At 43.5% G+C, this 16,931-nt stretch overlaps 1 protein-coding gene across 2 annotated transcripts in view; it reads right to left on the bottom strand.

The window, feature by feature from the left end:
- Nucleotides 1-16,289, bottom strand: part of DNAJC11 (DnaJ heat shock protein family (Hsp40) member C11) — a 37,167-nt gene extending 20,878 nt beyond the window's left edge. For both annotated transcript variants that reach the window (XM_089534540.1, XM_089534541.1), the window contains exons 1-3: nt 16,182-16,289; nt 2,732-2,861; nt 678-751 (exon numbers count right to left, since the gene is read on the bottom strand). In XM_089534540.1, coding sequence (XP_089390666.1) covers nt 678-751; nt 2,732-2,861; nt 16,182-16,256 — 279 coding nt within the window. In that variant the 5' untranslated portion in view covers nt 16,257-16,289. The remainder of the gene's footprint in view (nt 1-677; nt 752-2,731; nt 2,862-16,181) is intronic.
- Between the last annotated feature and the right edge of the window lie 642 nt (nt 16,290-16,931).

The following is a 16,931-nucleotide window of genomic DNA, read 5'->3' as shown; positions in this document are numbered from 1 at the left end:
TATTAAAATGAATGGCCAAGATCCAGTATTCTGACTTTGAAAAAAAAACATGGCAGAAGTTACACATATGGTTCTCTCCCTCTGAAGTAGCACAGGCAAAGACAAGCCACATCCAAAGATTATGTTGATTGCTTTGCCTAATTCTCCACAGTCTGCCTGCCAAGAAAGTGTTCTATGGAAGACAAGCCTCTTGAAAGAGTGTGTAACACACATGCCCGAAATCTTCAAAACAATGCCTTGTGGGGCCATGTGGTATTGTCAGGGAATTGCTGTATACCAAGAAATGTGAAAACACACTTCACTTCAAAACACTCCAGAGGGCAAAAGGAGAGAATGATCAAGCAAGCGGCTCTTGGAACTGACAGGAGTCTTTTCTTCCTATTGTTTAAGTATCTTGGTGTTGCTGCAGTAGGGAAGAATCCAAGGTCCCATTGTGATTTCTGAGTTTGTGTTAGATCTCTTTGATTCCCAAGATGGTGGGCAGAAGGGAATCTTCCACAGGACTGAACAGTTTGATCTTTTTTGGAAAGTTGGGGGAGTCATCCTGGATTACCTTGGCACAGAAGGTTTTGTGTGCATCCCCAGATTGCCACCTGGGAAATGCCCATCAAAGCAGCTGGGAGGGCCACCAAAATGTACGACTTAACAGCTCTCTTTTCTGGCTGTATCCTTCTTACCTCCCATCCTTCCATTTCAAGGCCTCTCTTTCCATAAATGTCATAGATGGCTCGCGTTTGTGGGTCACTGAGCACTGAAAATTAAAAGCAAAACACGTTTTAGAGCCTGTGGCATTCTAACCAGAGTTCAAACAGAAGCATTCGCACAATCACACACACACACACACACAAAACTTTCAAACTGTACAGTATATTTAGAAAGCAAGAAAAAATGGGCCACCAAATCTCACCCATTTTTTGACACAGACAGGCAAGACTTGCTATCGAGTGTATGTGTCCATTGGGTACATGTGTTTGCAAAGCCAGAATCTATGTTTCTAAGTTTATCTCCACAGTATTTTGGATATAAACAGAGGTGAGTCTTGTTTACAAGAAGAATGTGCCAAGTGCATTTCTAGAACTTATTTTTCTTCTGAGCGCAGCTCTCCAACTATGAAGGCTGAGGAGTTCCCATTCCCAAGCATCACCCATTTCAAGGTCTCAGCTGGGCTCCCTTCTCTTCTCCAAAGCTCACTCCCATGCATCCCGAGGCCTAATTAAGGCTGCTTGTAAATGATTCCACCCACGTCTGCGTCTAATGGGAAGAAAGAAATGCTGACCGCCTAGAAAACAGCAGAGCCAAATTTCTTTAGCTAATCTCTGGGATTTAATAAGAAATCATTTATTCACCATTTCGCTTTAGCTTCCCTCTGGGCCCAACCGCTGGGCGGCAAGGTCTGCTGGTGCTGCAGTTTTGCTCCAGGAAAAAATTATTAAAGAACACCCCCGCCCCACTGAATCCAGCTCCTAATTCACTTAAGTTTCAGTTCCTTCCTCTCAAATCTCCCCAAACACTGCAAACTATCAATAATTGAGATGCATGCAAGATTCATTCAGCCAAACCCAAGATAAGAGGATGTAATCAAAAGGGCAACCGGAAGGCACCCATTCTGTCTGTCATGACCGTGGCACTCAAATTCCAGCGAGATCACATCACCTCAGCCATGTGGATTTATCACCCAGCCCCACTCCCCAGTTTCCAGAAGGCCGTTAACATCTAATCTTTCACCAACCCATCCTCCCTCCTGTACACACCAAGATAGAAGATAAGCTTCTTCTTATTTTATAAGACATGGTGGGGGGGGATTCTTTTATTTTGGAAAGGAGCATCTTCCTTGATACTTAGTTAGGTCTAATTATAGGAGAATTGCATGCAAAGCTTAGCAAACAGCGTTTCCAATGAATTACAGCCTGTACTTTGTGTGGTGGAAGAAAATTCTCATCTCAACTGTAATCCTTCATGGAGAGCAAAGCCACCCTGATGAGAAGCACTTGTGCCATTATGGCTGCTTCAGATGACTATTTCAGTGCTGACACAGTTGGGTTTTTTTAAAATTTCCTTTCCAGATCATGAACTGCTGTCTACCTGGGACCAAAGGAAAAAAAGAAAACCAGTGGGCCTATATCGACAGTTACAACCCATTCAACATCTCCTGCCAAAAGCAGGAAAAGGCTCACAGGGGAGGCTGTAGTTTGCAACAGGACTCTGAGGTGCAAAGTATGTTGCTGAAAAGCACAGATATTTGGGAACTCTGTGTGTGCATGTTGTTGTTGTTTTGGGTGAAGTCCCATAGGTCTAGATAGCAAAACTGCTTCCAAGATCTCCAAGGCCTCAATCGGAGGAAAATTGGTATAAAGTGATATAACATCCAATGTCACCAAAAAAAAGGTTTCTACAGGTGGTGTAAGTTGTTCTATATATTTAACAAACTCCTTGGTATCTTTTATATGTGATGGTATGTCCGGAATAAAAGGTTTCAGGAAAGAAGAAACATATGTAGCCAATTCCAGAGGGCTAGCCCTGTCATGCTGTGCTGGCAAACACCACAAAACAAAACCCCAAGGCTGGTGAGACATGAGTTTTGTTGACTGGATTCCATGTCACCAGATTCCTGTGAAAGACCACTGATACCCATTAAGTGCCAAGGATACACCACTTTTGGAAAACCCCCTCCAACAAATACTATTTGCCAATGATAGTTGAACTGCAACTGATTCCAAAGCATCCCTCTGACCTTCATAAGCCTGATGAAGGAGGTTGAAAAGCTGCTCCGCTTGTCTCTTGAGCTCGGGGTCCCTGTGCTTGTCGGGATGGTACAACATGCACAGCCGACGGTAGGCAGCTTTCAGCTCTTCCTGAGAGGCCTGGGATGAAGAAAAGAAATCCAATTATAGCAGCACAATCGAGGCCATTAAGCTGCTATCTTCTTCAAAATCTGCCCAGAAAGGGAAACTCATCAGATGCAACTCCAACACAAAATGGAAACTGTAATGAGATTGTACTTTGTTGGTGCAGTTGGGGCAGGGAAGAGTGAGAAGCCCTCAATTTGGCACAGCAAGAAATACAGCTATATCAAAATAGCTGTGTGGCATGTTTCAAGCATTCGGGGCTCTTATAGCACTCTCCACGCCTGGCCTCCGTTACATTCAGCCAGACAATATTCTTTTGCTGCTTCCATATCACCATCAGTGTACACCGGACTTTGCCAGGGAGTTTTGCAACAACACACCCTTCCAGCCGTTAGTGGACTTCCAGCTCCCAGAGCCAATGGGGAGGAATGCTGGGTGTTGAAGTCCAGCATCAAGTTGAAAGGGCTGCATGATCCTCCTCCCTCTTTTTTGCAATGTCCAAGAGACAAGAACTTACACTCTAAAACACTCTGTTGCCTGATAATTTTTAGTGCCTATGGTTTCTCATTGCTTTTATGTTTAGTAATCTAAAGAGCAGGGTATCACTGAACTCCCTGACAAAGGCCAAGAAAGGATTCAGCAATACTCAGATCTTTCTGGTAGGGCTTGTATCACTTCTCCCAAATGGACAGAATACCTAACCAGCAGCAGCTATGTTTTGTCTGGACCATGTTTTTTTAAATTAAAGAATTATTAATGCATTCTAAAACAAAACATGACAACAAACACCAAACCAACAATAAATGCAGGCAATAACCCAGGTAAGGCCCTGAAAGTTATAGATAAAGGGTTTGTTCAGGGATCCCGAAATACATATTTCCATAAAAATTTAGCTAAAATTGGGGTATACCTAGAGACTAAATCTTGCTGGATGTATTCAATAAATGGGTGCCGAATCTTATGAAGCCTCTCGCTTGGTTGTTATTCTCTGCCATTTTCTCCATTAACCACAAGTCCCAGAGTCTAGTCCACCATCCTGCAATATTCAGCTTTCCAGTTCTTGGATATCTCAAGGCTGGCAACAGCCAGAAGCAAACTAATAAGGTCTTTATGCTGCAGGGCTTTATTTTCATTCACAAAAATGGAGAACAGGAGCAGGAGTCGGAATAATTGTATACTTTGTTTAGTGATCTTGGAGATCAGTTGTAAAAATTCTGTCCAATACTCATGCACTAGGGGACAATCCAGCCACATATGTACAAAGGCTCCCCTACCTTCACAACCCCCCCCCCCCCCACCGCCAGCATTCTGGATTAGCAATGGTAGACATACAAGCCATGTTGACTGGGGTGAGGTACCACTGATGGACCAACTTGATAGTATTCTCTTTAATGGCAATGGACCTAGTTTTAAATGGTAAATGAGTCCATATATTTTCCCAGGTCTTACTATCAACTGAAAGGGAATGTTCTGCTTCCCATCCTGCCTTATGAAGTGTTGGGTTCCCAAATGTTTCTTCTAGCAGACAATTATATATGCATGTTATTTGGCCTTTAGAATATATAGCTGGAGAGACGCACGTGTTTTCAAAAAAAGTAAGTGGGCGAGGATTTTCCTGTATCTGAAGCAGTTTGTTTAATAACTGTATCTGTATTATTTGATACCAGTTCTGATGACCAGGGCCCAGAGCACCGATGAGTTGCTCCATTGTGACAGTTGTCCCATTGTGGAACAGGTCCCTAACTGTATACAGGCCATAAACCTCTCAGCCTCAAAACTGTGCGTATTTTCTGGGCTCTGGAAAAGAGGGTGAGTAAGAAAAGGCCGTAAAGGGGAAGGGGAGGGAGCCAAGAGATGCCTTCATTTCTTCCGCAAAACCAAGGCAGTGAGCAAAAAAGGATTATTACACATTTTAGTGAATTTATATATAGATGCAGAAAAAAACTGATCAAAGGTAAGAGGGGATGCAGTGTTAACTTCAATGTCTACCCAATTGGTCAGACTATTTCCGCTAATCAACTGGGTGATCTGACTTAGCTGAGAAGCTTCAAAGCAGAGATCAGCCATATCCAGTTTTCGAATGCTTGACCGCTTTTGAGAAGCATGGGCGTTTCCCATTAAAAACGAGGTAGTCCACTAACTTGTTCCAGCATTTAAAGTATGAGTTTGGTGGGCTCACCCTCCTCCATTCCTGAATGAGGGGCAGATGATCTTTTATCACTTCCTGCTGCTGCCCATGGGATTGGAGGACAGAAGCAAGAAGCAGAGCTGTGTGCCATCTGCATGTTGATGACACCTCAGCCTGAACCTCAAAAAATATTCCCTCCTTGGAGTTTCAAACAATTCTTGAAAAGCATGGGTAAGACAAAATGGGACCATAAAGCACCTCAAAAGGCAAAGGTGCCATGATATTTTACACACCAACAAGAATGCACAGTCAACAGGGAGAGGCAGAACTGAGAGCCACAGAGAGCGAATGTACTTAGCACAGCTAAGTTCTAGATCTGGGAGAAGGAGAAAAGGCTAATTTTTGAAGAAAGGTTTTGCAGAACCATAGAACTGGTGCCTGCTGCTAGCGGATGGGAAAAGATGCTTTTTGCATGCTCAGCGGCCAACTACTCTGATCTTGTGACCTGTGCAATAATGAAACAAATGGACTGATGGTCTGACTTGGTATAATGCCCCAGAGGGATGTTCTGGGGGAGAGGAGCACAAGCGTAAGGAGCAGCCAGGGATGGTGGGTGAAAGACCAGCTGGCTGCAGGGTTTTGGTGTTTGGCATTTTCAAAAGAGTCTGTTCTTGCTAGATACAAGGGATGCCAAGCACTCAGAACGAGTCAGGCTTGCCAGCCTTCTGGGCCCAGGCCAGGACTCTATGTTCACAAGGCAAAGGGGTGCCAGCCAAATTTCTTCACAGCCCCCAGGATCCCAGAGGCAAAGGTAGGAGGCAAAAAAGCTCCCTAAGAGATAGGAACATTAAGTGGCAGAGCTGCTGCTGCTGCTGGGCTTCTGAAAAACAGAAATGCGTCCTAAGGAGATATTTTGAAGGTCTTAATTCCTTTTGATCAATGCAGAGGTTTGCCCAGCCGTTTACCTCAGAAATAAAAGGTCAGGGCGTTTCGCATTTAAGGCTAATCTCTCCCTCAAATGCCAGCAGAGCTTATCAGCAGAAAAGGCAGCTTTTTCAAATACATAAAATGGGATCCAAGCCATTTCTAGTGACAAGCTGTAATGGACGGATTTCCTTCTGTTCCTCATTCATTCTTCTTGGTTCAATGGCAAGGGAAGCGGATAGACCAGCCGGGCTTCTCAAACAGATCACTCTGCAAAGGAGACAGCCCTCCTTTCCTTCTGCTCCCTCTTTTCCACTCTCTTGGTTATTAGAATTGAAGTAGATGAGAAGGGAGTGGAATTTCCAGCTCGGCAATGACCTTCTTTAATCAAATTAGTGATAAATGGCTTAATGTGCTATTGATTAAGTAATAGAAATGAGCAGTTCCATTTTTCACAAATATCATGTTCAATAAAACGTTAGATTGGGCCTTTCATCATAAGTGAATCACTAAGGTCATTGGTTCAATATTTCATGAATGATAACCTCTCTCCAGCCACTGCAGAAAATACTGACAACATTTCAAATTGTAATGAGATACATAAGTCACTAATAATGATATTTTAAGTTACATTCTTATTACTCAAATCCAGGGCAAAATTAAGAGGCACACCATGATGCTATTCGGGGGATTAAGCACATCTATTTCACGTCTCAATCACCGAGTTACATTTTTGCAGGATGTAAATCCATTACAGATTAAATGGCCGTAGACCAGCAAATGGCCAGAGACGGGTCTTTGCCACCACCTTCCTACTCTTCTTCCTCCTCCGCCATCCATAAAGTTTAGTGACCTATTACTCTGAGATTAGCCAGTCCTCTGCGGAATTAGGTTTGTCCTACAGAAAAGAAAAAACTTTTAAAAAATGGGGAAATGAAGGCTCACAAAGCCTGGGCTTGGGGCAATGCAGAATTGCTCAAATTAAACCCCAAAGCGAATCCAGTTAGCTAACTTCACAGAATTCATTACTCAAGCTGAGTGCCGCGTGACAACCTTTAAGGCGGAGGGGATAGGAAAGGAAGCAATGCCCATCCCAAAGCACAAGCAAACCTGTCCAAAAAAAGGAAGCTGAAAGGGGGGGGGGGAACTAGAGAGAGGAAGTCTTTGCAGGCAGGTAAGCCCAAAGATACTCTCAGGGAATGTGAAATTCTTGCAAGGTGTAAGACATCTGTCTCCCATAGAGGCTTTCAAGAGGGCAACACACTTCTTTCTACTGACCAGAAAAACAGAAGCTCAGAGAGGAGAGTGATCACTGCAAAATATCATGGAGGTCCCAGGGCTGCACCTTGCCTAGACCTGCCACAGCGGCAGCCCCAGAGGCCCCAATCTGCAGCTTTTCCAGGCCTCAGGCCCCGACAGTGGTGGGGAAAGAGAGAAAGGGGCCGCTCGGCCCCTTTCTGTATCACCGGCAAGGCCGTTTAAAGGCCAACAATATGTCCGGCGGAAGGAGCTCCAAAACAGAGCTCCTTTTGGCGCTGCTGAAAGGGTGCCACAAGTGCCCTTCAGTGGCACCAAGACGTAATGGCCGCACTGTTTGGACGCGATGCGGCCGTTACGTCAAAATGGTGGTGCCCATGTGTACAGGGTGCTGCCGTTTTGACACCCCCGTCACGTGCGAGGGGTGAGGCCGGTATGGATGCTGCGTCCTCTGCCAATCCCTAGCACATGATGGGGGCGGCGCAAAGGCCCGTTTAAATTGGGCCTAAGTCTTGACAAGAAACCCTCAGAGAGGGTTGCCATTTTGGATATGGTGTGATGTAATGGAATGAGTGTTGGATTAGGGTTCTGGGAGACTAAGGGCCTGAACAGACAGGCCAAAATAAAGCTGTTTCTGGTCTCTTTGGAGGTACACTGTTTAAATGGCACATGCATCTTAAGAGGCCAAAAGTTGCGCCAAAGCTGTACTCCAGTCCTTAGGCTTTGGAGTGGCTTCCAACCTCTTAGGGCATACCTCCAAAGAGACCTGAAGCAGCTTTATTTTGTCCTGTCTGTTTGGGCCCCAAGATTCAAATTCCTTCTGGGTCATGGAAACCCACTGGATGGCTTTGGGCAAGACCCACTCTCTCAGCCTCAGAGGAAGGCATGCGCAAACCGCCTCTCCAAGAAATCTTATTAGGAAAACAGGTTCGCCAAACTTGAAGGCACGTAACAACAACACCACTCCTGTTTGAGGGTCTCTACAAAATTAATCACAACAAAGAGTAATGTTTTGATGATGGACTCAAGGGCTTGTTCCCTAATGGACTCAGCTCTACCACTGTACATGTAAGGCACCAACAGAAAATGTTCCACTTGTGAAGATGAATGCAAGTCAAGCGAAGGGCATTTCACCTTTCAAGTCGTCAATCCTGCAATGTCAGTAGTGTAGTTATGTCCATTCTTGAATGGGACTACCCAACTTCAGGCTTCCAAGCAGCTGCCTTCCCAGCTGAAATTGGCAATTAAACTCCACTTCAGGAGTTGGACTACTAAAAGTCTGACTAACTTACAAATTACAAAATGTGTAGGTAGGCTATTAAACTGAGCCTTGAGAATGTCACAGCATCCCTCACCACTGCCTATATGTCGGTTAGGGCTGCTGGGATTTACAGTACAACCACATCGGGAGAGCCACATGACTCCCACCGCCATGGCTCATCATGTTTTAGAACTGGGCTGGGCAGAAAATGTGATGGATTAACAGAAGGATCCCTTGGGGCAGAGGTTTGCTTGTTTTCAAGTATTTCAGGAAGGCGGGGGAACCATTTTCTAAGCTCCCTTCCAGCATTTCATGGCCAGCATTGTGAGCCGGACGTGCCTGGAAGCCGTACCTTGGCCCAGCCTGGATTTATGAGCCATCCAATTAAATGATCTGTCATAACGCTCGTGCATTTTGAAAGGACACTGACAAGTCCCATTTCTCAGTTCACATATATTTCACATTTTCATCCCCGTTGGCAAATCACCTGGGAATCAGGGAAATGAACTCTCTTCTCTGCCAACAACGCTGTCTTCCGCATTTTCACAAAAACACTTCTGTTTCTCTTGTTCCAAGCAGAACCGAAATTAACAACTGTAAAGAGTATCAGTTTGGCAAAACATGCTCAGAAATAACCCGGTTTGGCACCGCTTTAACTGTTTCTGGCTCAAGGCTATGGAACTCCACTCCGCTCTGGGCCCACAACAAACTCCCACTCCCAGAATTCCATAGCCTTGAGCCACAAAGAGTTAAAGCATTGCCAAACCGGGTTATTTCTCCAGTGTGGATGCAGCCTGCAATAGTTCCCGACTAAAGTAAATCCATTCAGGCAATGGCATTTACATAAGCACTGACTTATTATTCAGCAGCTGATTTAATACGTCTAGTTTAGTTAGGACTAGCAATTGGATTCAAGCCTTGGCTTGCATATCCTGGCAGGCTAACATAGTTCTCAAGGCAAGGATGCCTTTTCTGCTTACTTACTTTACATTATTTATTTAAAGGTTGTCTAACTCTCCTTTCAAGGGGCTCAACGCAGGTCATAAAGGGGTTGGTTTTTTTATTAACTCACTCAAAGGCCACTCCATAAAACAAAATTTTCTGAGCCATCTTGCAATTAACACAGAGGAACACGTCAAGCACAAGAAACAGCATGTCAACCTAGATTAATAAAAAGACCCTCGGCCGAGAAAAGGACGCTAAAAATGGATTTAAAAATAAATAAATAAATAAATTTAATACATATACTTTCAAAAAAGGAAAACATCAAGCTCCATGTTGAAAAACACAAGACAGCATGCCTCTAGCACAATGCCTAGACTGAAGCATGTTTGTGGGACATCTAGAAAACATGGATGTCTTCTGCTTCAGAACAACTTTTACCAGTAACTGCTTGACTAAAGGTTTTTTGAAATCCTTTGCCATTCTAGCAACAAACAAGAAACTGACCTGAGCATTTTGCAATGCAGGGAAGTGCTGTGAGAGATTAAACACCAGTGACTTTTCCTTTGGAAACATCAAAAATTGATGGCTGGAAGTTGGCTGGAGCTGGCAATACCACAGTTAAAAACAAGGAAGCTTCTAACAAATGCATGTCTGTGACAACTTGCTGGTCTTAAAATGCTATTTCACTGGTGTGTTCCCTTGCAAATGTGGGTGCTATTGCTGAATCCATAGAAACATTTCTACTCGGCTTCTTGGTTACGGATGTCCATCCAAATTCTTAAGATAAGTAATTTCCTATGCTCAAATGATGAGAATCCCATTACGCAAAACACCATCACCAATAAGCCAATCCAAGACCAACACAGACAACTTAGTAGTGTGAAGGCAGCCCAAGAGAGTGGAAATAAAGCCTCATTCATTATGGGCAAAAGATACACATCTGCTTCTTGAGACTCTCTGGAAAGAGACTCATGGCATTACTTTGGGCATTTCTTAAGCTATAATAACCACCCGACAAACTGGAACTGGAAAGGGCAGGTTGATACCCAGGAATAATTTACTTCAGGACAGACCGGGAAGAGTAAATGACAGAGTACCACTTGCCATCATTTACAGTGTAACTCGAGATGACTCAAATGTATTTAAGATACAGGTTATGCTGGAAAACGATGCATGAGCCTCACAGCCTTTGGGAGGAGGCCCAGTTTGTATTCCTTACAAATAACTCCCAGCCTAAAACGTCTAAGCACTAGTAACAACAGACAACACAACAAGGACCAGCCACAAAGCTCAGGCCCTGCAGTATGTCTAGATGCCAGTGCTATCCCCAGCACTCTTCCATCAGCACCATTACAGGCCCTAATACGGCCACTCAAAATATCAAGCTACAATCAACAGCTTAACCAGACCACGTTCCAAAGGAGAGGATCAACAGATGATGGCATTAAAATTACGGATCCCAACATGTTGGTATTGGAAGAGAATAGGAAAATTAGGGCAGAAATGAAAGAACTTCGACTGGAAATGAAGGAAGATCTTAAAGAAGCAATCCAGACTAATAGAGAAGAACTCAAAGAGACGAGAGCGGAGATTAGAAAGGATTTGAAGAAAGAGTTGGATTGCTTCACCAAAAAAATGGAAAGAATGAATCAGGACATTACTAAAACAAAGAAGGAGGTGGACGAGATCAAAGAAAGAACTGGGCTGCTGGAAAAATCAAACATAGAAATGTGCCGAAAACAAGAACAGCAGCCCTGGAAAGAGTTGAATCAGGAAATTAAATACAGAGACAGATGTGTGAAAATCAGAGGTATGAAAGAAACACAAGGGCAAGATCTGTTTGAACAAATCTTGCAACCTGTCTCTGAATTTGTTGGAATCCCAGTGGAAAGAACAGAGATGGAGATTGATAGACTCTTCAGAATTAATTCAACTCAAGCAAAAGACAAGAACGATCCCCGAGATATTATTATTTGTTGCACACGGACAAGATTTCGAGATATGATCATCCCAAAAAGCTGTAACAACTGCTTAATGAAGTTAAAATCTTTAAGGACATTCTTCCTTCTATTATGTTCTCCAGACAGAAATATAGAAATTTGTCTCTCTTACTGAGGAATCTAAATATACACCAGTGATGGCGAACCTATGGCACGCATGCCAGAGGTGGCACTCAGAGCCCTCTCTGTAGGCACATGTGCCATAGCCCCAGCACACAGTTTGCCAGAGTTTGTTACTAGAAAGCCAGAGGGACATGGCACTTTGCAATAAATAAGTGGGCTTTGGGTTGCAGTTTGGGCACTCGGCCTCAAAAAGGTTCACCATCACTGATATAGACTATAGGTGGGAAAGAGCAGAAGGTCTTTCATTTATGTATCGTCAAAGTAAATACAAAATAGACGACATAGAAAAAGAAAGAGAAATGGAACAAAAAATAAGAAGGGATCAAAAACTGAACAAGAAAGGAGAAGGACAAGACTCACATAAAAAAGAAGGAGACAAATTGGGAGAGGAAAATGACAGCGATAAGAATGATAAAGATGAATATGAGGAAGAGGAGAAAGACTTAGAACATAGAAAGGATTTAAATGGCTCAAACTCAGAAGCTTTGGATGCCAACAGCAACTTTACGAAAACCATTGGAGAACTCTGATATTTCTCCTTATCTAGCACTTCTTTCTACAGTGGGCCCTTGGTATACGTGGGGGATCCGTTCCGGACCCCCCCACGTATGCCCAAACCTGCGTATGCTCACATCCCATAAGATCTATCAAGCAGGAAATAGTCAATGTTGGAAGTGTGAGAGAGGAAGGGCACCTACTTTCATGCTTGGTGGGAATGTAACAAAGCTGCCCTGTTTTGGGAAAACATCCAGAGATTAATGGTCTATATTTTGAAGGTTGACATTCCCTTAGATCCGCGTTTATTTCTGTTGAACATGATAGCGGTACTGGATGTTAAACACGCTCAAAAATATTTGCGTATAATACTTTATACGGTAACTCTAGCCAGAATCCTGTACGCTCAGTACTGGAAAACCCCTCTTACACCCTCCGAAGAGGAGCGGCTGGCTACATTAAATGAAACTAAGACACTAGATATTCTGACAGCTAGATTAAAAGATATTGAGACGGATATAATGCAGAAAGAATGGGAATCTCTAGAAATAGCAATATGAATAGGATGACGTGGTCTGTCAATGGATAAACGTTATCTTTAGTGTATCTAAATCAATGTTATTCTAGTAAGAGTTCCTTTGTCTATAAAAATAAAAGACTACTAGAAAGTGTTTGATAGAAAACTTTATGTTTAAGATCTGCCATAAGAATATATAAATTCCTAGAAAGCTCATTTTTCAATAGAAATAGATCTGATATCGTCTTTTCCGCTCTTCCTTCCCCCTGGGTTTTTTGTTCTTTTATTCTAATGTGAAATAATATAATTATAAAACTTGGAGTTACGAGGATTTATCTCATTGAAAGACCAAATAACAAGATGAAGATATATATATTTATTTATTGGTCAGAGGTTTTGTTGTTGATACAAAACTAGAGAAAAACAAATTAAGCTAAGTACGCAAAGTACTATAGGGTCTAATGGAAGTGTATTAACTTATCTATTTTCAGCAGTGATTTAGTATTCATGTTGTGATGCTTGTATGTATATAAATTTGTCTACCTTTTTTATTGTATTATTGTTTTTGTATGATATTGTTGTGTGTTTATAATGTACTTTTTTGTATTATTTCAATAATTTTTTAAAAAAAATCAAGATACAAATAATAATAATAATTTATTTATATGCCTAAAAATACAACAATATAAAATAAACCCACTATCCCTCCCACCAACGTAACAGTTAAAATTCACCTTCCAAACTGATGCACAGCATCTTTGGCCAGCAAGGAAACGCCAAGGAGAAACTGAACTGGATTTCACTCTGAGGCTCCAGTTTAACTACAGAGACGTGAATTGGGTGGAAGCTTTCTTATGACGCTGTGTGTGCCATCTCTCTTGCCTTGTGCCAAGATATCTGTACTCACAACAGCAACAGTTTTCCGAGCAAACAAGACTTAGTGTCACTGCTGCTGTCAATACTTTGTGTATTCAGTTTCCCTCTGACTTACCTTATCCTCCTCCATCCGGTATACCATGCCCTCCCCTAAAAGAATCCAGGGTAACATGCCATGCACTTGGTAAGGTCTGCCATCGCCTATGAAATCCTATTCACAACACACTTTTAAACTTATGAGGTACCACAAGACTCTGCTGTTTTTACTTGGCTTAAACAGACAAGGAAGCTAAGAACTTTTTAAACCTCTCACTTCATTCTCTTCCTCACCGGCTATGAAGTGGCATTTCCAAAATACCAATCATTCTGATTTGCTTTCATATAATAATAATAATAATAATAATAGTTTACTTATATTTCCCGCCTCTCCCTGCAGATCGAGGCAGGATTACATCCAGTAAAATGAATACAAACACAAAATACAATCGATAAAATACCAAACTGCATAACGATCATAGTCAAGGAAGCGGAGCATATAATGAAGCTCTTATACAAAGGCTCTATACAGACAGGCCAAAATAAAGCTGCTTCGGGCCACTTTGGAGGTATGGGGTTTCAATGATGCATGCGTCCTAAGAGTCTGGAAGCTGCACCAAAGCTGCACTCCAGTCCTTAGGATTGGAGCATGGCTTTGGTGTGGCTTCTGGACTCTTAGGACGCATGTATCATTTAAACAGCATACTTGCAAAGTGACTCGAAGAAGCTTTATTTTGGTCTGTCTGTATCAGGCCAAAGTCATCATTGGAGCAGTGCTAAAAAGCTCTTTAAGGCAAAAGGCCAGTGCTACAAACTTGACCAAAGTTTGGTCATCTTGACCAAAGATGACCAAAACCTACATTTTGCATATTCGCAAACACAAACCACAGAAAGCCTGCTCTGACTGAATCCGTAGCAAACCAATAATGCAGGAGACATTCAGTTCAACTATGTACAGCTGTTTATAAGAAACGTAACACATTTGGTCCAATGTGTATCAACAAGTTACGGAAGTGTAAAAAAACCTTCCTATTGAACCAACTGTGTTATGCAAGGTTCTTTATTACATGTGTATATAAACAGCTATACTTAGTTTAATTGTATGATGCGCCTGCGTTTGTGGTTGGTTACATGATCACAAGCACAACTTGTCACCAGGTTTCAACAGACTTCCCATACTTGAAAAATGGGACTACGACCCCAATGCCCCAAAACTGTTAAACAGCCGTATTTTTGGCCTCACTTTCGTGTGATTCAGTGTACGCAAAAGAAAGCAAGAGATCCATCTTTCCCATTGAGGCGAGGGAAAGAACCTACGCTCAACTGCGCCTCCTTGCATTTGGCTTCCCCTTCTCCAAACCTTCTTCATCAGCAGCCGTTCCAGCTGGCTTCCTTCCTTCCTTCGCTCAAAGGAAAGAGAGAGACGCTTGCTCCATTGGAGCATCTCGGTCCAAGGGCCATTTGGTCCCCTCCGTCCATCGCTTGCTGCAGACACTGCTCCTAGGTTTGGTCATTTCAACCCCACCTTTAGCTTCGTTATCCATTAAAACGAAAGCCCTCACTTATACTGGCAAATTACACTTGTCCCTCCATATTCACTAGAGTTAGGGGCACAAGACCCCCACCGTCAATATGGGAAAACCACAAATACCCCAAATACCATGTTTTTTACCCTGAGAGGACGCCTCTCTAGGAAGCTCTAGGTCCTCCGAGGCAACGTTTAGTTAGCTAGACACAAATCTGGAGGGATGAATATGGCCACAAGGTGAAAACGACTTGAAGACACGCAACAACAACTAAACCCTAACTGTAGTTTTTGTGGGTTTCCGGGCTTTGTGGCCATGTTCTAGCAGAGCTAAAACTTAGCTGCTTATGGCAGTGTTGCCAACAAGCCTCAAAGATAATTCCCCAAACGTTTGGCCCAAAACTCACCAAATCCCCCCGGATCTCACCAAATCTCCAGTCAAAATCCCTGAAAAGTCCCCGTAATGTTAATATGGGAATAAAACGTAACCCTAATTGAATAAAAATAATTGGAACTTATTTCAACTCTCAAAATCACCATTAAAACCAACCAAAGAATCTCTCAGTCCTTCTAATACTTTTAAGATGTTTATTTTGACATGAAGGGGCTCCAGGGAGCTTTGTGCCAAATAGAAACGTGTTCGGCTGCAACCGCACTGCAGAAATAATCCAGTTTGACACCCTTTTAATTGCCCTGGCTCAGTGCTAGGGAACCCTGGGAAGTGTAGTTTTGTGAGAAAGAGCTCTGGTGCCACAATGAACTACAATTCCCATGCACCTGAGGAAGTAGGCTTAAGTCTAGGAAAGCTAGACTTAAGCGGGAGTCAGGGGCTGAGAGAGAGAGAGCTTGCTGAGGGCGGGGGCGGCGACCCCTCTCCAGTCCTCTCTCTGATTGGCTGAAAACTGACTTAGTGTGTGAGACTCCAAAGGGTTGCTTGCTCTCTCTGTAGCCACCAGCCTCGCTCGCTCTCGGAGTCAGGGCTGGAGATGAAATGGGCAAAAGGCACCCAAAAGGCACGGAAATAGAGCCAGGCACCAAAATCACACCAAAAGCTCTGAAAAGTCCCCGTTTCCGTGTGAAAGTCACCACATTGGCAACACTGCGATGGGTCAAAGGCTATGGAATTCTGGGAGTTGGAGTTTGTTGTGGGGCCTTCCTTCCTTAAGCTCCGCTCCGGGCCCCCAACAAACTCCAACTCCCAGAATTCCATAGCTTTGAGCCAGGGAGGCGCCTCCCGGGGCTCCTTACCTCCCTCCGGACGTTGAGCAGCGCGTAATAGTCCTCGTTCTCCGGCGCCTCGTCCTCTGAGGAGGCCGCAGCCATCTTGACGACCTCTCACCCGCGCGCATGCGCACCAAAGGCCGCGGAGGCGGCGACGCTGACGCTACGGCGACGCTCTAGGCACACACTCGCCTCTCCTCCGCCGCCGCTCCTTCTTCTTCTCTGCGCCCCCTACAGGCGCGGCGTGGAAGGGACAGAACGGCCGCCGAGGTGAAGCTGAGGGCGCACGCGCAGGAGAGCAGAGGGGGCCGGAGGAACGGAGAGGGAGGCGCATGCGCAGAGAAGGGAGAGTGGTGCGGCAGGAGCCAGGAGGGGGGCAGGTTCCCCGTGCGCATGCGCGCTCCTGATTGCTCGCTTCAATTGCTGCCCCCCCCCCACACACATACATATATGCAATTGCTTAGCGCCTATATATATATATATATATAGAGAGAGAGAGAGAGAGAGTTATCCTATGTATCTATCTATATATGGTGAAAAACAGATAGATAGATAGATAGATGGTTATCCTATCTATCTATCTGGTTAGCCTGTGTGTGTGTGTATAAGCGCATATATATATATATATATATATATATATATATATATAATGGATACATATATATCTATGACTATATAGATAGAAATAGAGTGGATATCTATCTATCTATCTATCTAAAGTGTACAGTATATATATGGATAACTATATATGTATGTATATGTGTGCTTGTATGTGTG

The sequence above is a fragment of the Sceloporus occidentalis genome, unplaced genomic scaffold, assembly GCF_023333645.1.
Source record: "Sceloporus occidentalis isolate IW3139 unplaced genomic scaffold, rSceOcc1.0.p SCAF_8, whole genome shotgun sequence".
NCBI lineage: Eukaryota > Metazoa > Chordata > Lepidosauria > Squamata > Phrynosomatidae > Sceloporus > Sceloporus occidentalis.
The sequence above is the reverse complement of the archived record's forward strand: the minus strand, read 5'-3'. Positions and strand labels throughout refer to the sequence as shown.